General features: G+C 40.5%; 1 protein-coding gene across 1 annotated transcript in view; it reads right to left on the bottom strand.

The window, feature by feature from the left end:
* Nucleotides 1-22,032, bottom strand: part of brinp2 (bone morphogenetic protein/retinoic acid inducible neural-specific 2) — a 203,675-nt gene that overhangs the window by 102,120 nt on the left and 79,523 nt on the right. The window contains exon 2 of the mRNA XM_020099489.2: nt 15,509-15,973. Coding sequence (XP_019955048.2) covers nt 15,509-15,906 — 398 coding nt within the window. The 5' untranslated portion in view covers nt 15,907-15,973. The remainder of the gene's footprint in view (nt 1-15,508; nt 15,974-22,032) is intronic.

The following is a 22,032-nucleotide window of genomic DNA, read 5'->3' as shown; positions in this document are numbered from 1 at the left end:
CAGAATTGCCAAGGTTTACAAAAGCTTTAATTTCTCAGCCTCTGAAGCGGACACACACATTTAGGAAACATGTAACTTTGTTAACTTCCCTGAAAATTAAAAAAAACAATATAGCTGGCAAACTCACCAAGATCCCCTCTACCTCCTCCTCCTCAAATATGTCCCCGATTGAGCCTTCATCAGCGGGTCAGCAGGAACATCATGTGGGTCTGAATGTTGTTGTTTTCGTCAATAAAACCCTGTGCTGCTTCAATGTCTCTCCCCTGTCTTAGATTATCAACCATTGTCTAAAAATGCTTCTTTGCAGGCTAAGAGCACTAACGCAAAGAAGCTATGTTTCTCTTAATGCATTTTGCCTTTTCAGCAAGTATTTCAATGGATCACAATTAATGTAATGAGTCACATATTTTGAAAACAATGATGCACACTTCTCAACCAGCTGTAAAGGGAGAAGCACACAAATGGTGTCTTAATGGGTGAAATCAAAATTTTTAATGGCAGTATAACGAGAAAGGGGCCTTTGAATGGAGGTCGGTTTTTCATGTTCTTCTTTTCATCAGAGATGTTTGCCTTGTCATTCAAAGCGGGACGTTTACCTGCTGCAGTGCCAGAAATGCAGTCACCACTTTGCTAAGAAAACACACTGCTAATACGCATATTTGATTATCGGTAATAGGGTTCAGACTAATCAGATACGGATACCAAGATCTGTGTCTTGGCGCCCATCTCTATCATACTATCACCTGACCACATCTGAAGGTAAAAACTGTTGCAAATGGCTTCAGTGGAAGCTAAGGTGAAAAGCCGGCTATCAAAGCTGAGCTTGCTTCTCTGATCCCCTCTTTCTTTTACGAGGCTTTATGGTTTAACATTGAACTGTGCAATGTACAAGCACACTGAGGCCTGTACTCTTCATCTTGACTTTTACTCTGCAGTGGAATTTCTGTGAAGGATCATCTCAGCAGCTCAAAAAGCCCAGTTATTTGTATCAGCTGACAGGCCTGGTAATGGTATTTACCAAAGCCTCATTGCATGTCACTGATTTTAATGCATACATTACTGATGGATTGTAGCATTCCTGTCGGATTCTAAAATACTGTACCTCAACTGGAAAGAGTTGAACATTTGTACAGATAAATGGATCTTAGCAAAAAGGTAAATCAGCAACACTCATTACGCCACCTCACTTCTAACTCTTGGCTTCCGTCCACGATACCTTTGGCTACTTCCCTCAATTTAAAAAAATCACGAGGGAGCTTTCCTTTGGTTAAACAACCTTTCCAAAGCCTTACACTCACTGGATGGTTCCAATCAGCAGGTTCTTTGTTCACCTAATTAGATGCAGCCAGGCTGTATTTTTACCACAGTCTATTTTCCAGGTATTTAAACTTTTGTTTAGAACCTGAACGCTGATGCAGCCAAACAAAGTTGCTCTTTGAGTTCAAACCAGAAAACTCATAAATAATATTCATTGACCAATTCTTCATGATGTATATAAAAAAAAAAATGAAAATGAGAATGAAGAAAAAAATCAGTTGTTTCCACAACAAAAATAAAGAAAAGTGAAAGGAGGACAAATGGATGGAGAAAGGAATAAATACTGTTTTAATGCTCACACACTGTAGCCCAGCTCCTGATCCATCAACCTCCACTGTCCAAAACGTGTCTTGTTCAGATAATGAAGTCTGTTTGCCTTTTAATTAGAAGCACTTTGCATTCAGTAACTTCTCTTTGTGTCAGTAATAATGTTAACTGAAGTTGCTGGTTCTCCTCTTTGCACTGCATCTATCTACATTCTCACTGATAATTAGAGAAGAAGCAGTGGCTAATTTAACAATCAAGGTCTGTGCATCTTATCCAATCAAGATACGTACAACTTGTTGGATACTGACCCTCATCAGGCCATTGACATCCAGCCAAGGTCGGTACAGCCGAGCTCAAACAACTGATTGATAGATTCTTTATTTGTCCTCGTAGGGAAATTGGTTTGCAGCAATAATCACAGGGCATTTCCCACACACCAACAAAAAGCATCGACAGACATGACTGATGACAACAATCACATAACATCCACACTAATACATTCAGCTTTTCTATTATCTAGCATTCTAAAATGAAGACTTTTGTTTAGTTTATTTAGTTTGAAAACTAGTTTAGTTTATTTCTCTAGAGAGGTAGAAATGGAGTTTCAAAAACAATATGGTGGAGATACCCACACTCTCTTTCTGATTTAGTCTCACCTGACGACTTTACTCCCAGTTGTAGTGTGAACGTAGCCTAATGCTCATTGTGCACGTTGTAATTATGATGTGTGATCAAAGTCTGATTCCTGCCAGCTGAGGTTGTTGATTCTATTAGATGCTTCACGGATGCATTTCCCTCATTATAGTTAATTGAGTCGAACCTTGTGTGGACATTTTTTTTAGCTGGGACAGCATTTGTCCTCCCATGTGTCCCATTCAATTTTTAGAAAATCAAGCGTTCACAAAACATCCTCTCTCCACTCGTCTCACAGAATATCTGCGGCTGAACGCCATCGCCTGGCAACTCCTGGCAAAAAAGTTGAAAGACCTCTGTAGCTCAGAGACAAGTTGATAAATATCATAAAATGCTTTTATTCCCAAAGAATATGCATCAGATTTTCTTGGACCAGTTTGATTTGGAGGTGCTTGATAATACAGGTCCTGAGATAAATCTATGTCATACGAGATCCTCAGTTTTAAACCTCTGGGAGCAGCATCTTCTTTTTGCACAAACAGAAATACGAAAAAGACGATGAGCATTAGCAGGAGTCCAATTTCCTGATGTTTTCATGTGTCCCCCCCAGAGACTAAATTAAATCACAACAGCAGAAAGCCTGAATCAACATGAACCTCAGCTACTTGCTAATCAAATCCCAACTCACATCAAAATGTCTGATCCCCTGAACTCATCAGCTCTCACACTCCATGTGTTTGTTAGAAAAAGATGCGGCGCGAGAGGCACAAGCACTCTGCGCTGGATAAATGTGTGTGTGTGTGGGGTGGGGGAGGCAGGCAGGGTGGGGCGAGAGTTGTAGAGTGTTTTATTCAGAAAACATAATCTTTTGATGATGAAAAAAGAGGGAAATGTTGCCCGGATTTCCATCCCATCAGTGTTGCATCTAACGTAATCTTCTTTGACGGAAAAGCTCTTTTTGATGTTTTATTGTCTCTGCGTAGCTGAGTTCTCTTTTCTCCTCTACCTCTCCCTATCCCTCACTCAGGCACACACACACTCACGTATACACACTCGCAGCAGGAGGCTAAGGGTGTAAATGTGCATTCTGTGTGTGTGTGTGAATGCGTGCCATGATTGTTCTCAAAGGGACTTGGTAAAGTAAGACTCCACATTTCGCACTAGATCCTCGAGGGAATCTAATACGTCAAAACTAGGAGACTAAGGTAGTGTAAGTGTGTAGGGTATTTAAAAATAGCATACACGTCTTCATTGCCAAGTAATTGTTTTTAATAAATCACTATGGAAAATATATCAGCAAAGCAATTACTGAGACACAAGTGATGTATTTAGCCTTAATGTGAATAAATTAAAGAAAGGTTGGAACAAAGTGAAAACAAACAGGAGAAGTTGTTTGAGAAGTTTGCGATATTTTGATGCCACTGGAATCCATTTTCATTACTATGACACCCCTCATCTGAGCGGGGAGGCGATGCACTTTTAAGAGCAGCCACAATTATTTTTATCACGCTACAAAAGGCTATCATCAGTTGTCATTTCCCCCGTAGCCATGCTTCAGATGAGGTTCACAGCAGCTACGAGTTGGCCAGGAGGCAGCCCTCATCAACACTGCCTTCAATTGAAAACGACCAAACAGCCATTACAACAACCAACTGTGTACAAAGATGAACGACATGGCAGCTCCCCAGAAGTGAATTTGGGATATTTTGGCTTCATTTTTGGGTTATTTGGAGGAAGTGAAGACCTGTCATTCATCTTCATTTGCAATCTATGACTACAGCCCATGAAATATAGATAGGCGGCCTCTAGTGACCACATTAAGTATGACAGCAGAAAAGTCAAGTGACAGTAGTAATGTTGTATGTAAAAAAAAAACATAAAACACAAATCTAATAAATAGTTTGTTTCTCTGTCCATCAGTGTTTTTATTTAGTTAGTAGCTATTTTAACCAACAACTCCTTTTAGTACTGTAACCATGACGAAATGAAGTGTTTTATAACAGCCTACTGAGTTATAGGAGGTTAAGTACTGGCCCTACTAACACACAGCGACGCTCCCAGGGACAACTGACAGTCAAACGAGGCGCTAGTCCTTCCTTCGAGCCTCCAGGGGGTGACATTTCAATGAAAAATAGATTAACATCAGTGCACTCCTGTCAATTTGGAGTTCTATGTGAACCAGAGCTGGGAAAGCTCAAGGTAATTTAGTGAAAGCTTTTTCTGTTGGTTATTTTATTCACACACACACACACACAACAAACACACTTTTGCCCTGTCGTTTTTGTTTTGTTTTGGCAGATATTGCACTGCTTTGCATTGGTAATAGCCAAACCTCTCTCTGATGGCAAACAGCTCATATTGGAGGTTAAAGTGAAAGCTTGCAGCATAATTCTTTTGCTTATTCACTGTCTGAGGACAAGGTCTCTATATATTCACCTGCTGCTTTGCAGACACTTTATTTCACATGCAGTCTCCTCTTTGAACAGGCAACACATCCGTCATTATGGCTTTCTCTGGGAGTGCAGTAGATCTCTTCCTCACACTACTCTCTGATATAGCCCCGTTTTTCTTTATTGGTTGAATTCAAAAGCTGATTATCAGGGAGGTTAATTGTTGGTGTTCTTGTCATCTTTAATGTACTGCACAGAAGACTGTAAATCGAACACAGTGGAACTAGTAATAAAGTGATTGAGACAGCAAGGAATTAAAAGTATAAACTTATTGTTATTGCACATTATTATCTGACACAATAATAATGTCAATTTAAAAATACTGACGATCTTAGTTCATTGTTTAATTAATGTTCACCAGTGAAGTTAACTGGTAACAAAGCACAAAGCAAGAGTAATATTATTGTAGTTGCACTTTATTATGCTGAAACATGACTTGACCTTATATTTCATGTCTAATCATGAGGCTGATAAAGCTTATTCCTGTTTTGCCACAGACGTCAATAATAATTGTAATAAATGTATGATAATAATCAAATACTTTTCCCAAAGATGATGCCAAGAAGAGACAAAATAGTTGACAAGCATTACTAAAAAACAGATTGCCCAGCTTTTGAAATTAAAACAGTGAAAAAATAAAACTTTATGACATGTCTTTTTTAAAAGATATACATCTTTAATGGAAATGATTGGAGTCAGAAGATATTGGCAGACAGAGACAGGTTGTTGGTTCTGGACTGAAACCTTTGACCCTGTAAGAAAAAAGACAAACTAATCATCACTGTGTGTATAAGTGAGTTGTTTGTTGTCCGCTGTGCCCTGGCAGCCAGCATGTGATTGAAATGCAGTGTTGTACTTTCAAAGATACTGTCCAGCCTGTTAGCTTTGTGCTTTCACTTGAATGTATGCATGTCTCCCTCTGTGTCACACTGTTTGTGTTTTTCGTCTGTGCCCTCTTCATCTTTCCCCCTGCCTCCCTGCCTCTCTGTCTCTGTGTGAACCCGCATTGTGTTAAGACCGGTGGTAATGTACGCGGCTGTCTGCGCTTCTTTTGTTTCATCCCTTCATGAAACAGAGAGGTTAACACCTCAAACAGACTGCAAAGACCCTGTGTGTTTGTGTGGCGAGGTGGTGTGACCCACATTTGTGTTTCACAGGATTAATTTGGGCCAGTGTTGGTCCGTGTACACACACACAGACACCACACAGTGTGTTCAACAGACAAGCGCTGCCTCCTGACTGTTTCCATCACGGAGCCACAGGCTTGTTTCTGCCGCACTGCTCTGTCCACGTTAAGCTCTCTGTGTGATGTTTTGAACCACAGAAGAACTGTGAGTTAAAGTCAATGGCGTCACATGTGGTGCCCCACCAGCCCTGAAGCTTAATTCCGACTCTGCAAGACTACTTAATCATGATTAGGAAATTAAGTCGTTTTTAACCATTGGATATTACTTCATATAATGCAAAAATATACTTATTGTCTATTTTTGTACTATCTTTCCTCAAACAAATCAAACTTTGTGTTAATTCTAGAGAAACCTTCAAACTAGTCAGTCTAGTCACAAACAGCGATTATTTTCCACTATTATAAGAAATTAACTTATTTCTAATATTTGTGGTGCCAATACGAGGGGGACACATTGAGGACACATTGAGATTCAGGTTCTTCTTATTACGCCTCACACTTCAAGTGACCATTACAACAATATTAGCCTCTTCCAGCTCCACTGGTCCAGTATGTCAGCTGGCAACAAAAAAGCAGAGATCACTGAGAAGATGTATGGTAGGTAACTGTATAGGCCATTGCCATGTTTATATGCACTGTTGCACATTTATATTACTGTAATTAACACAGAAGCAAAGGAACATTCAGCACTATCATAACATTTAAGTGTTTATACACATCAACATCTGTTCTCCGTGCCCGACTGTTTTTCTAATGGATCTCTCTCCTCGAAAAACAGATCAAGTAGCTAAGCTGGGCTGAGTTTGTTTGTTTTTCTGATCTATCTGTTGAGTAAATGTAACAGTTGTCTATTATCTGTATCTGTCTGTATGCTGAGCCTTAGCGCACCATTCAAGCCAACACCATCACTGTGTGAGCACTCCAAGATGAGTTTCAGGTCTTATTTTTGTGTCCATTCTCGAGCATCAGAGTTAAATCTGACAAGAGTCCTCACCTCTGATGGTACAAGTGGAAATCTGACTAATGACTAATGAATCTTGGCACCTTAACACTAATAGTTAATAAGAGAAAGTCCTGTTAAAGTGTCTCTCCATGGATATGGAAATTAAATACCTTTAGAACTCAGTGCTGGGAGGCAGGGGTAAGGCCTACCCACACCCACCCACTCCTACCTACAACCACCGGTGGACATACAACATACAAATTAGCTTGCAAAAGCTAAGTTATGTAGATTGTCTAGCTTTGAGCTACTACTACAGTTGCAGCACACACACTTTTGCGACAGCCAAAGCCACATCGTCCCGAGACGTTCAAACCATCAGGTCAGACGACCGGTGCTGAGAAAGTAAACCCTGTCTGTGAAGGGCAGTGGCCGAGGGGATGGAGATGATGGGGGAGGTCTCTGAATAATAGACAATGTGGTCTTTAGGGTTTGGGCAGATTTATTTTGAGCAGTCACTAGTGGCAACTAGACTAGACTTGTCATTCTGTATTTGTAAAAGTAAAAACACCTGAGACTCCAACTATGCATTGGACCTGCAACGTTTGAGAATGTTTGAAACACTAGTTGGCATTATGAGCCGTGTTCAACTCATTAATGTAGCACTTTTTTTTAATTGGTAAGAAATCTGATCTGATTAAAAGCCTTAATGTATTTCATCAAAGATAAATCATAAAAAAAATTGTACACCTCAAAAGTGTGCGGAATTACTTTTACTACCACTACAGTATCCTCCATGGAGGAGATGAGGTCATTATCTACAAGCTCACATGGAAATAAAAAAAAAACATGTGAATAAAGTATGTGATTGTTAATTAGATATGTGATTGCCACGAATGGAATGACTCCAAACAGCCTCTCATGTGGAGTCAGAGTGGGATTTCTCCTCAGACAACAGACACCACCAGAGCGAGGATGGCCAACACTCAGGAAAGTGCAGCGATCGCGACCTCATCCATTGATAGTTTTCGAGCTTGTTGTAGGCTTCAGCAGCTGATGTAACTAGTGCGATGATGAGATTAAAGGATTTAACGGATTAGGGTTAGCCCAGGAAAATGTAGCCAACATGGATTCCCATCTCCATTACCCCTTATTAAAAGCTAATGAGAGCAGCCAATTTTGCTCTGGCTCTGTGGAGAGTTAATGCAGAGAGAAGCCCGCCGGCTTCCTAAATGATAATCAGATAGCGTATTAGCATTAGTAAATGTCACAGGAGTACAGTACGAAACACAAGAGCTTTTTTTCTCTTTAGTGTTTACTTACTGCTGGCTTCCTGTTCCATGACGCATGTGAAATAACTAGGTGCCAGCGCATATAATTCTAATCATGATCTAATTACAGAACTGTGAGTTTGATCAGGGCTGTCAGTCTTTTCATTCATCTACCCACTGTCCTGTCATGCACATTATCTCCACCATCACTGATCAGGCTTATGGAATGATGTTCCACATGACTCCACTCAGAATTACATTCATTAACATTTTCATCACTGCACAGCCAAGGATCAATATTTCACAAGGCTTATTTATTTAAGTGTAAAGCTATGAAAACAATAAACTGATTTAAATGACAAGATAATAGAATAGAAATAGTAATAATATAGAAAATGTTCATGATCCTGAGCTAAGATTAGTGTTGTTTTTCCCTCATAGGGGAAAAAGTCGCCATTTTCACTCGAGTTTGGCACTGTTGCCTTGGAACTCATGTTGTCAGGCCCCCACCGGCCTTGTTTCTCTGCCACTGTCATTGTTTTCATACAGACTGAGAGGAAGTGCGCCAGTGGTCTTGAGGAGCACGAAGTGGGATGCTTTGGCTGAAATATACGAGTGCTTTGTTGTTGTGGGTAGCAGGAGATGCAGCAATCAAACCAACAAGGGAAAAAAACAATCTCAGAAATTTAGGGCACACACTTTGGAGGCACACACTACGCAAACACGGAGGCAATGAATCTGTGATGGCGCAGAGCAGAGACGAGAGGCAGCACTCAATTCTGACATAACTGCAGTTACATATGAGTGAGTCATGGCTGGATTGGATCTGGAATAAGGGCACGTCCTGATTTTTAGAGCTTCCTGAAGTGATGAGGGAATTGATTGAGGATGAGCTGGAGGGACAGGATGTTGTACTGGTTACTTAGTAACTGACAACCACTTTGTGTCAAACGGGAAACAGCGGCTGAAAGGGAAGATAATCATCATCTCCATGTCGTTCAGAAGTCGTTTGACGGTTTACACAGTAACAGTCAACAGAGCTCATTCGCAAAAGCAAATTGGCTTTGCAGGAAGTGTAATTAACAACATACAACGCATGTCATTTGCTTTTCGCTGGACTATCTGATTTTGCAATTAAACATCTGCTTGTACTGACTACAGCACAAGACCATGAGCGTTTCGGTAACCTCAGACCAAACTCACATACTCTACTGTCAGTAACTCCTCCATCCATTTACTTTCCATTATGTTACAAACTGTTTCTTCAAATCAATGTTGTAAATACTGTTATTTGCTTGGAGAGGGCCCCCCTTACATGTGTCTCTCTCTGAGATTTCTACATTGTTTCCCCTGTAAAAGGTTTGTTTGATAGTTTTTATTCACTATTAAAAGGATTAAGCCCTATGAGACAAATTGTGATTTGTGAATATGGACTATACAAATAAAATTTGATTGATTGAAACCAAACTGACTTTGTTGTGAAACGAGCCACACAAAATAACACAAAGGTTCAAGTCTTGTATTTTGGACATTCACCATCCAGCCAGACCAACTCTCTGCATTTAGATATTGTAAATGAATGAGCTGCTGCATTCATTCATTAAAAACTTCACATTTACAAGGATCATGTTCATTAGCACCAATTGGGAAACAATTAAGTGATATATATAGATAATAACATAATTAATAAGGTACAAAGATGCTCCGATTAAACAGGGAGTTGCTCCAAATAGTTACTCAACCTAAACAAACAAGTAAAGATGGGGATTTGCCTTCCAGGAGATGAACTGCTCATACCACACTGGCTCCTCGGGCATTGTGTGTATGTCACAGAACAGGCTTTTCATTTCAGCGCCTGTTGTCAGTTGGGAGCATGAGACACCTCTCAGGTGCCTGCGTGTGAGCTATACTGCCTATTTTTCCAGTGTACTGCATTTGGTTCACAGGAAAATAGACAGAGAAAATAATCTTTCTTCACAGTTTCTGTTGAATATGTCACAAACATAAACATTTGCAACACTTCCTGTACCTGTTTCAAGCGTTTCTGTTGCCTGATTCAATTCATTTGTTAACAAGGTTTTCATTGTTGTTGCAGGACCAGGAGATGCGCGGCTTTATTCCATCGGGTCCTGACATCTTTTTGACTACATAGCCCTTCTTATACCTGAGGAAATAGGGTAGTCAAACCTCATGTCGCAGCTCAGCAGCAGACACACTCCCTGGAACAATAACAGATGCGTTTGAGATGCAGCAGATCAGTGAGGCAGCTGTCATATGCTGCAGACACTCCCAGAGCGTCAGGGCATTTTCACACCTGAAAATCTGGACCATGGTCCAAAGCAGGATCATTTTGATCTCACATTGCAAACGAAGGAGCCAGACTACAGACTTTAGTAGATATATGTATGTCCTTTTATCACCTGTGTCCACTTTTCCTTGACATCGTTTGTTGATGGACCTGTGTCTGACAATTTGGCAAGTATTCACCAGCTTTTTGGAATAAAGTGGATACAAAAAAGGAGTCTTTCTGTGTGAATGGAGAAAATATGCTCCCTTTGTGTCTCTGAAATGTCATTATTGTATCACTGCAAGCAATCCTGTGAGCTTCCTCCACTTCTTTTATTGTTAAACAATGCTGCAATCTTTCTGAAAGTCTGAACTATCCAATAAAATGTTTTCACACTACATCAAAATGAACCATGGTTGAGTTTAACTGAGATCGCCTCTTTAGGCCGGACCTAATTTGATCTTTTGCACTTTTTCTTCAGTTTGGACTAAACTGGAGGTCTTTCACACCTTCATTGTTTGGTCCTGACCTTTGGACTTTTCAAATAACCGTTACAAAATAAATGTCTAGGAGGTTGACAACAGGAAGAGTGCGAAAAAATAGCCAAAAATAAGAAGTCAGAAAAGTTAGTATTTCTCTCTGGGAGAAAGTGGCACACATCAGGAGGAGTTTGCCATGTTGCCTTCTCATGGTTCAATGAAAGTGTCCTGCAGCTAAAAGCAGAGTCATATGACAATCTGCCCCACTTATGGAAACTTCACCTGTCATTTCACACTTCACTTTCCCTTCATCTGTAAGTGATGCTGTCATTTCCATTTCATTCAAGTGGAGGCAGAGGGAGAGTGAGAGGAAGGGAAGGCAGCAGAGAGGGAGGAAGAAGGAGGGAGACAGGAAAAGACTTGTCGCTCTGTATTTGTAAAAGTAAAAACACCTGAGACTTTGCACACGAAGATAGTCAGCTGAAGAAACTGATGGATGAGGGACTGATTGCAGCTTTGAAGGAGATATGTCTCACCTCCTGCTGTCCCAGTGACCAGAGACACAGCAGAGAACTGAAACAGGCACCAGCTGAGAGCGGTGGAATAAATGCAAACCAGCCTGTCACATATATTCAGCTGACTTTTCTATTGATGAAAAAAATAGGCAGGAAGAGAGAAGAAGTGAGCCAGAGTCTGTGTGACTCACTTCAAAAGGTTCTATATGGAAATGTTTGAGAAGTCTTTTGAAACAGTCCACTCCTAGAACATCCAAGGAAAAGAAGCCACAGATAATTACAATATATAAGGAAACTCTATGTTTATGACAGAACAAATGCATGTGACAGCATTCAAGTTATGCTCTAACATAATATTTCGTATTTTAAAGTGCTAATGAACTGAGTAAGGGAAGGATACATATGTCCAAGTTGAGAAAATGGAAATTCAAACTGCAGCCGTAGGTGGATAGAGTGTAAATCAATCACATTTGGTATTCAATTAGCAATAATGATAGGGACTCCACTGCATCATGTACAGACCGCACATCTAACAGCCTCTGGCCGCAGGCACAAACCCCCTGTTTCTGCACACACTGTCCAAAGCGTGGACCCTAAGAATTGTAGGACTATTTAGAAAATGATCTAGATGTATCGTTGGAGATCTCTTCTTTATACTTGTGAAACGAAAAAAAGATATATTAAATGAATAGATAATTTTTGGTCGATTAAAAAGAAAAAGAATCCGAGTGCATGTTGTTTTTTTTCAGTCCTAACTGAAAGTAATGTACACACAATGATGGTTTAGTTCACCTTTGCTTCCGTCACATTAAAACAACTTGTTCCATCTGTTTCCGGCTTCCATATGTACATCACCTACAGCCTTTACTAGACCACAAAACATCTCATCTCACTGTGAAAAGGGTGAACCAGAGCCTCTATTCCCTGAGGAGGCTGACGGAAGATGCACTCAATCCAAAGACTGTTTAGGCATTGTCCAGGTGTGCAGTGGAGAGCATCATGGCGTGGCACAGCAGCTGTACCAAACAGGAGAGCTCTCACACAGGTGGCACACGTCTGCCCCGCGCCACTGGCAACCATCTCCCCACCAATGGAGACACGAATACATACAATTCTCTCATCATAAATGCTGATAAAGCAGTGCTGTCATGATGCTGTGTTCATCTTCATGTCGCCGGATCAATTTGCAGTGGTTTACCAACGTCTTGACCAACGTCTCGGACATTGATGAGGGAATAACTATGTGGCTATTAGGTGGTAATATTTATGAGCTTGGTCACATTTACTGTTAGTTTTGAAAACATGGATACATAAATATATCTTACAAACACGAGCATAGACTCACAACATTTAACACTTTTTTAAATGATTCAACTATGACCACTGACAATTAGTAAAGATAATAAGTGCTAGTGTTAACATTTTAAAATGAACAATGACTAATGAATTATTTACAGTCATCACAGAGGCAGCTCTCTCTGTACCTTGTATCCTGCTGAAAATATTCTCCTCACCCTACTTATCCTATTATACCAGTAAATGATATCCTGCTTAGATGTATGTGTTCAACAGTGTTGCATGTAATCATGAGGAGACTGTCTGAATTCTGTCGTCTCTACATGAATTCTATTGTTTTTGAAGCTTCAAGATAAAACAAATTTCAGAGTCTTGGTTAATGTATTGATGTCTCAGGATTATAAAAGACATGAAAGCACTGTGTTGGACTCCACCCTGTACACGCAACAGCTCTGCAGAAGGTGAATTTTTAAAATTTAAAATTTGTTTTATAAGTTTGGAGTTACGAGCTGTCATGAAAGAAGTAATCCCATCACATCTTCAAATTGGACGGCCTCTGAAAGACAGTTGTGTCTCTATGACTATAAGAACCTTTGCTATATATTATTTATATTACAGGTTGTAATTACTGCTCCTTAAACTAGTTAAGGCCTGCATTACATTTTACACTGGTCCTGCTGAGCTCATGATTCAGAAGAGAAAGATTCAGCAAAAAAGTTATTGAAGCAAAATGCGTTGCCTTGTTCTGTAACTCAAAAATGTACAAAAAAATGTTGTATCTATTCACAGATTACATGAAGGCAGGTTCAAAAGTTCTGCTTTAATCTGCCAGACGTGATACATTCACCATTACCTCTGATCCCTGATCTTTAAAGAATCCACCTCAGAACATTGTTTTATTTTATTGATTGAAAAGAGTCTGCATGAATCCCAGCAGCAGAGCAAGCTTACTGGAAAACGAATTCACAGCGGGGATAAAGACAGAACATCCAAAACAGCTCGTTTTCAATTAATTAGCTAATGAAATGTCCAAACGGGCCAGTCGAAGAAGAGGGGACACACTAAAAGCTGCTGGGATTCATGAAATTCAATCTAAAGTCTCCTTTAGCTTCACACACAGCACACAGTCCGTTATCAGCAGAAAGGAGACACTGCTGTCACACAGTTTTGCTAGCACTAGCGATGGAAATTAAATTTCACCCATCCGGCAAATTTTGACACAAAGAGCTATGTTTGACAATAAGTGTTTTTTAGTAAAAGTAACAGAGAGCAGCATTCCATTACATGCTCTCATGCACAAGTCAGGATTTACTGCTGCATTATTTAAAATGAATTCAGTGCAAGAATCATTTTGTTTATTTTGAAGTTGATATTTTGGTGGTCGGTAGTTTCTTGATTTTAAAAACTGTGACTAAAGTTATTTAGAACTGGTACTGGGTGGGAGTTGTGGCCAAGAAGTCACATGTTCAAATCCCTGGATGGCAGTGAGAATGATGGATGGGGGAGAAGTGAATAAACACTTGAGAAAGGTACTTAAGCCCCCAAACTGCTCACCAGGCACTGCAGCATATCTGTCCAGTACTCTGGGTGTGGGCGTATAATCACTACTCATCATTTGGTTGAATTTCCTGTGTGTGTGTGTAAAAATATTAAATGCTCGACTAAAATAACTCCTCTCTGAACATTATTCTGAAGCGGTGAAGAAAAGGACATTTATGCAGCTTAACTGTTAACACTCAAACCTACATTTACATGTGTTCCATACGGTAATAAAGGAACTCGAAGGAGCCCTTCAAATTAAAGAAATGAAGGGTGACATCCCCAAAACGTGCCTCATGTACTTTTACACTGCTATAGATAGATAGATAGATAGATAGATAGATAGATAGATAGATAAATGTACTTTATTGATCCCAATTGGGAAATTGTTGTATCAGAGCAGCAGGTCAAGGGCATTCACAAAGAGTAAAGAACAAAAAGTTAAATACGACAAAAGAGACAAGGTGCAAAATTGCAGTATTTGTTTGTGTTGTGTAAATTCAGGTAGGACACAGAAGTCATATAACCCAGCTGTAATCAGCTGATTGTGGTCCAATACTTCACCCACCTATTCATTGTCACCTCATTTTAAATATGACGCCCTCCTCACCTCACACTGCTGCACCTTTATACAGACATAACCAGGCTCCAGCGTTTTTTTTAAATGTTTAAGTTTGCAATGGGTTGTTTAAGAGAGCCTTCCACAAGTGGAGCCATCAGCACCAAGCTTAACTGTATTTCATGGAATAAATGGTTTAATAATGACAAGAGTGTTCCTTACTTATTGTAACTGGATGGAAAAAAATAGAATTTAATTTCAGATTCAGATTCAAATATCATAACGCAGGGCTGATGTGAAGATATGTATATAAATATATATGTGTATTCCGACTCTGGTATGAAGTGGCTCTGATTTTTTTTGAGTGTAAAAATGTTTTAAAAAAGGCAGATCTGACTTTTTCCGCATTAATCACCAGATTCATCCTCATATCATACGCTTCATAAGCTGTTTTACATCTTAAATATGTACTATGCAACTTTTAACTTGTGATGCAAGCTAAGTTCACGAGTTTAAAGCAGCAGGGAAAGCTCTGTGTCTAAGTCAAGCCATTTAGAGGAAACTAAAATGTTATAAGCTGACAATTATGTGGTAATAAATAATATTTTTAAAGGTGGGAAAAAAGTTATTCACCTTATATTATGCCCTGGGTTAGTTTCACTATAATACAGTACAAGCAGTTTTTCCTTTTTTTCCCTTTGTCTTTTGTTTTTAAGCCACAATATTTGTTTTCAGAGCGCTCACACATGAAGGTGCAGAACTGTCTTACCTGTAAATCTTGTATCTGGTAGAAAATCCCTGCTGGAACCGCTCTCTGAACTCTGTGTACTCCGGACATCTGTGGAAAGGTCCCTTCTCTGACAGCAGCCAGTCCAGCTGCCCCCCACTCTGCCTCGTGCTGAACCCCCACGATGAGGTGCTGGAGGGGGACGAGGAGGAAGAGGACGAGGACGAGGAGGATGATGAGGATGAGGCAGACGTTAGCGAACTATGGATTGGCTTCCCGCTGTGTCCCCCGCCGCCCACTTGTTCAGCTCGGGTGGGCCATGGCTGCCATAGCAACACCCAAGGCAACCATAGGAGCATCAAGGAGGACGCTGACCATCTAGCAAGGCAGGCAGAGCCATGGGAGCACCTCTCTCTTCTCATTGGCCAAGGAGTTGCCATGGTCCCGGTGGTGATGTACTAGGGCACCTGGGACCGGCATTTCTTCTGACAGTCACCTCCCACTGGCCTGAAAAACCAAACACAGAAACATTTGGCTTTAATTACAAGAACGGTGATGATAAGAGATTGAAACACTTATTTTAGAATTTATTTTTTTATTTTTTCACACCTATCCACATGTTTGTACGCAAGATTACCCCAAAACCACTGGACGGATTATTTCCCTGGATGAAAATCCCAGATATTGATGACAAATGTCAGACATATTTAGGGAGTTCAGTGTCTGCAATTTGGTGCAGCTTATTTTCCTAAGTGCCATTCTTGAAAAAACATTTTTTTCTGTCTTGATCACAGTTTGTTATGATTGACAGACCCATCTGTCTACACATTGTGTTTTCAGTTCAGAACTATATTTATCTACTTGAATTCAATCACAGCAGTATGACTTCTTGTCTGTTCTGACACATGGGAATTTCCTCTGCATATCATGGACACGTTATAAAACCATGAGCATTAATTAAATGCAGAAATCAGGGGGACATTGCTTGTTTCTCTTCTGATTGCATTCAATATTTATCCCACTGATGAGCTCACTGCTTTTGGTTGAAACCCTGGGAACTATTTGCACTTTTACATGGCAGATGTCTCAGATCAGGAGATAAATCTGATGCTGTTCAACAGTATCTCTGTCAGCGTCTTTGCTAGTCAAGCCTACAAATCATGGTTGGCATTACTCCCCAGTGAGGGACACATGGAGGTGATTTATATTTATTGCAAAATAAATCTGTTGGGTAATGTGCACCACTAAAGCACAATAAACCAGTGCAATTGTTGTTCCCTGTGTCTGAATCAATTCTTAATATCAAATGCTTACATGCTTTGGATTCTTAATAAAAGGTCCTTCATGAAATTACCACAAATTCACTGCTTTTTCTGTTATGTGATAAGATGTGTTGACATCTACCTTCGACACTAACTGCCCCTCAAATGCATCTACTCCTTCTTTCATGCAGCACTACCAACACCACCAACACCAACTGTGAGTGACTGTCAAACATACATTTCAATTAATTCACTTTCTTAAGTGGCACGTAAAACATGAAGTGCGAGCACACGAGCTGTATGTCGGTCATACGCTGTGGTCGATCACTCATGAATATCAAACTGACAGTAATTGCTCATACATGCACCAACAAGCAAACTAGTTTCCTCATTAGCTTGATTTGAACTCTTTATGCCTGAAGAGATTATCAAACGATAATGTCTTAATGTGACAGAGGTCGCTAATAGTGGTGAACCAATGATGAACCAGCAGAGGCTGACTTCCTGAGCCTGGAGCCCCCTGAGTGACCTGCAGCTGATTATTTCACTGCTCAGCTCACAGCTTCCCTGTTCACCACCTGCTGAGCAGCACACAGCAGACAGGCACCGTTAACTAGCTGGTGAACATGGTGGAGCATCTAGCAAACAAAGACACATATTTTTTCCTGCAGATGGTAACAACCCAAAACTGCAAAAATTGAGTGAACGTTACATTCATCAGGTGATTTATAAATTAGTTATTGATCAAGCTTCTCCATGATTTTTGCATGTGAAGATGCTAGCTATTTGTAATAAGGGTACATTTAATGATAAAATAAAATAAAATGATGATAAAGCCTTTCATTGGTAATAAAAAAAATGCAATAATAAACAGGCATTAATAAACTAGTTCACAAAATATGTTATTGTATAAATACAAAAGTATTTCATTATTTGATTTTATAATGGTCAACCAAAAGATACATTATGAAATCAAATTTACAAATTGAATTTCAATCCATCAATAGATAGTTGAATGATAAACAAATTACTAATTAAATTACAAATAAATAACTGGATTCACAGTCTGAACTGAGAATTATGATTTTGATGATGCATGTGGGAGGGAAAAGACCAGAGACATTACCACACAACAACTACTCACAGCCGTTACTGGGAAGAGGGGTGTTAACGGCGTAAATGAACACAAACGCAATGTCATTACCAGAGTCTTATTCTCACATTATGATCTGCTGAAGAAGAACAAAAGATCATTAAAGCTCAGTTCCCACTGAACGATTTTCAGCCTGATTAGTCAGTTGCAGATGAGTTTTGCAAGTAGCTGACCAAAGTCCCCAATAGACTCTCAATCGCTGATCGCTGTGTGTGAACTCTTTACAGATGCGATTCGAGAGATCTGATTTCCAACCTGCAGGAAATTTAGTCGGAGCTGACAGCAACTCCATCCAATCAGAGCGCAGGACGAGGTGAAGGTACATGTAGTGGTGAGGTGTGCCCTGATTATTTTACACTGCACACCCGTATTTGGGAATAACGCTGAGTGTGAGGGACAGAGTGACACAAACTCACTGCAGCTTACATTAACTGCTTTGTGCTCAAGTCAGGTTTGCACATTGAATGCTTGTCGTGCTCCAACAGAATTCTCTACTCTTTCCAACTGTTTTCCACAGAAGCATTTCACCCCCTCCTCTTCCTCCTGGAGAAAGACTGTGTGTGTGAGCCCACGCCACTAATCGGCCATGTAGTTTGAACTGCAAATGACTCAAAGGTCAAATCTAGCACTAACCCTGCTACAGAGCCTGTCGTCCACATTGCTCTAGAATGGTTATTTGATATGCGTTTAAAACTGATATGGAGCCAAAGATCATTACGGTTTGAAAAGGCAGTGGTATATGGACAGCAAGTCATGTCATGTGAACTAGTGATCCCACAACTTTGAAAGTGATGTGAACTTCTTCTTTATATAGTTTATACACAGCGAAATTATACAAAATTGAGCCAGAAACGTACCATTCACTGACAAAGCTATTTCTATAAAAGTGCTGCTGAAGTTTTCCTCACACACCGTATGTTCATTCGACGGCTTTGTAAATTGTGTTTTATTAATGGCTAAAATCAAATTTCACATCAAATGAAAAGCTTTGTTGATCGGTCCATGAATCAAACAAAAGAGCATCTTCATACTTCATAAAGTACGATCACTGACCCTGAGACAAATGTTCTTGTCATGTGGCAAAATGACACAGCAGTCAGAATGGAGGTGATCACAGCTCAGCTTCACCATCTCTCAAAGGTCAAATGTGAAATGATCTTATTAAAAGTTTGTGAATGACTGACAGTCCCCTGCAGGAAGCTCTGAGTGGAGAATGTGTAATAGTTTTCCTTGATACCGTGTGTAATTGGTGAAACTTGTCATCACCTGCCTCTATACAGACAAGCGGTGTTAGCGGCCTGTGTGAGGAGCTGCGTCTCAAAGCAAACTCCACAGAACATTGCCTTCATTCAGCCATGCAGAGCAGGTGAACACGCACACTGCAGCAAGATTTTTTTCTAAAGTGACACTTTGAAAAAGACTTTACAGTGCCCTAGAAAAAAAAAAGTGGAGGCACACTTGACTTCCCTGTTAATGACTAGCAGGACTGCTGGGTGGAGTCTTCAGGGAAAAAATCAGCATTTCAGAGTGGATATGTAAAGCAGTGGAGAAGATGCTTTAAGTGGGCTGGGAAGCTAAGTATTCCCTGTTTATCTTACACACAAATTAGAGAATTAATTTCAGGTGGATAAATGCAGGCTCAGACATGAAAAAACAATACTCAGAGCACTGCTTTTTTTCATTTTCACTCGCTGCACCAGGAGAACGCTGCAGTTTAAGAAGGCAATTAGTAAAAGTCATCCGTCAAACGAATGTATTTATGCAACTAAGGGCAGGAAGAAAGCTTTGATGAATGTGAGGGTATGCAGTGGCTGTTGCAAGCACTGTATTAAGCTGATGAAAATTAAAAAATACCTATTTTCACTTTTTATTATGTCCTGGCAGGAAATCAAAACATATTCTAAGACTGCTACACATTCCAGGCCAAGGTTAACACGAATAAAACAACAAGAAAAGATCATGACTTTTCCAAAAACTGCGTAAATCACTAATTAAGTTGTGTTAAGGGTGACTGAAAAAGGCTGTGTAAAGTTGAACAATTTTAGGCCATTTAATTATCAATTAATTTTCACCTCTAAATTACCTACTTTGCAATTACAATTTTTTTAAATTTTTAGAGCTAAACATTTTTAATGCTAAAAGTAAAAACTTCAACACACTCTGTTTGTCTAATGCCAGACTGTCACTATTACTGATATGTTTCTATCTTTATTTGATTTCATATTTAGTCTCTCCGAAGACATGCAGGTTAAGTTAAATGGCACATTGACATTGCCAGGATGGACTGGCGACCTGCCCAGGATGATCCCTACCTCTCCCCCGATGTCAGCTGGGATTAGCTCCAGCTCCCCCTTCGGCCATAAAAAGTGTGAATAGATGGATGGACGGATGGAAGGATGGATGGATGATGCCTAATCAACCACCCTGACCTGTACCCGCACAAGAGTTTGCATTAATGTAACAACCTTCTACCTTTGCTCCTCACAGGCAATCGTCATTATTCAGCCAGTTGGTTTAAAAATAAAAGCAAAGACCTTGAGTGCATGCCATATACATATATAAATGTTTATATATGCATATACACAGCTAAACATGTAACATTCATGGTATGCCTGATACCGATTCAGAGATAAATTCCTTTTCTGTATGGTGAAATTTGCCTTTCAGATGAAGTTCTGTAACTCCTTGAAACGCCATCTCTCGCAGAAATAAGGAATCCCTATAGCTGCCAGGCCTCCTCCCTACTAATTATTAAATGCATAAAACATGCCAGCGAATGCCAGCGAGACAAAAGAGAGAAATTGGGAATTTTTAGCCCTGACATTTAATGTTCGCATTGCATTATTCACACAGCCTTTGAGTATTTACCCTTCTCGCTCCCCATCTTAGGGGAGAAGGAGGTAAGGCATAATGGCACGAACATTTCAAATCATATTGGAGATGTGGAGGAAGAGGAGGAGGGGAGCTGAGGTCTTCCAGGTGGAATGGAAGAAATCGACCATGTGTCGCACTTAAGTAACATCTCGGAGACGACAGTAGAGTCAAGGGGGGAGCCAGGGCTTATGTTTATTGGATTTTTTTTCTCCCGTCGCCTTCACTGGGCTTTGTGAGTAAGGCACAAGTTGTTTTACTGTGTTTGCACAAAAAGGGGGAAGACAAGAGGGAAATGAGAAACATCAGCGGTGACGGAGGAAACGAGAGGGGGAAAACAAGCAGAGACAGACGGTGAGCGAGCAGAGAAAATGGCTCTTGAAAATGTGCAGTTCATCCCCTGTAGAGCTTCCTCCTCAAACTTCCCACCCAGCGGCAGAGTGGCCGAGCCAAAGGCAGAGGTTTCGACCTCCTGACTTCCCAAAGTAATTTGTGCTCAAGTTGGAAAGGCAGAGAATTATGAGGGTAAGCTGCTGTCCTATTTCTTTCTACTCCAAAGAAAAAATACAATTTTTCTTTTCATTTTCCAGCAGCATACAGCTCATAAACCTGCTCCAGAATTCATCAGCTCAATATCTGTGCACTGCAATTACTGCAGCTGGGAATCCTTGTTGGGTCTGACTCACATACAGCATGAACCTTATGTCGGCTTGTAGCTGCAGATCTACAAATCTGTGTGTGTGTGTGTATGTGTGTGCACCTGGCCGGGCAATTGGCAAACATTAGAGCAGGTGGAGGTCCATCAGCATTAGAGGCCAGCTGCACTCCACAGCACCAGCAGCTCACCACTCAACTTTCAGCGCTTATGCGAGTCAGCAGCAATAGCGAGGCCAGGTGCAAACCTGCTCCGAGCCCCCCCACCACCACTACCCCTCGCCATTCCCCACACTCTTGCGATTCAGGTCCACCACAAACAGGTTGTGGGGGGATGCCAGAGTGGAGACAACTGAGAGGTGGACGAAAGCTTGAAGTGGAGGATTGATGCTAACAGAACGGGACGACAGTCAAAGAGAGACAAACAGGGAGGTTAAGAGGGAGCGACAGGAGGAGAGACAGGTGCATCCAGAGGGAGACACCAAAGAGACGAGGGAATGGCAGAGAGTCAGATCCACATTTAGATGTGTGCTAGGGTTGGGGTGTGAATAGCAAAGGCTGGCTGGAGGCAAGTGTGGACGCCACACCTTTTCTCAAAGGTTTGATGTGGTGAAAGGGACAACAGA

Source organism: Paralichthys olivaceus, chromosome 16 (genome assembly GCF_024713975.1).
Source record: "Paralichthys olivaceus isolate ysfri-2021 chromosome 16, ASM2471397v2, whole genome shotgun sequence".
Taxonomy (NCBI): domain Eukaryota; kingdom Metazoa; phylum Chordata; class Actinopteri; order Pleuronectiformes; family Paralichthyidae; genus Paralichthys; species Paralichthys olivaceus.
This window is presented reverse-complemented; position numbering and strand designations above follow the sequence as displayed.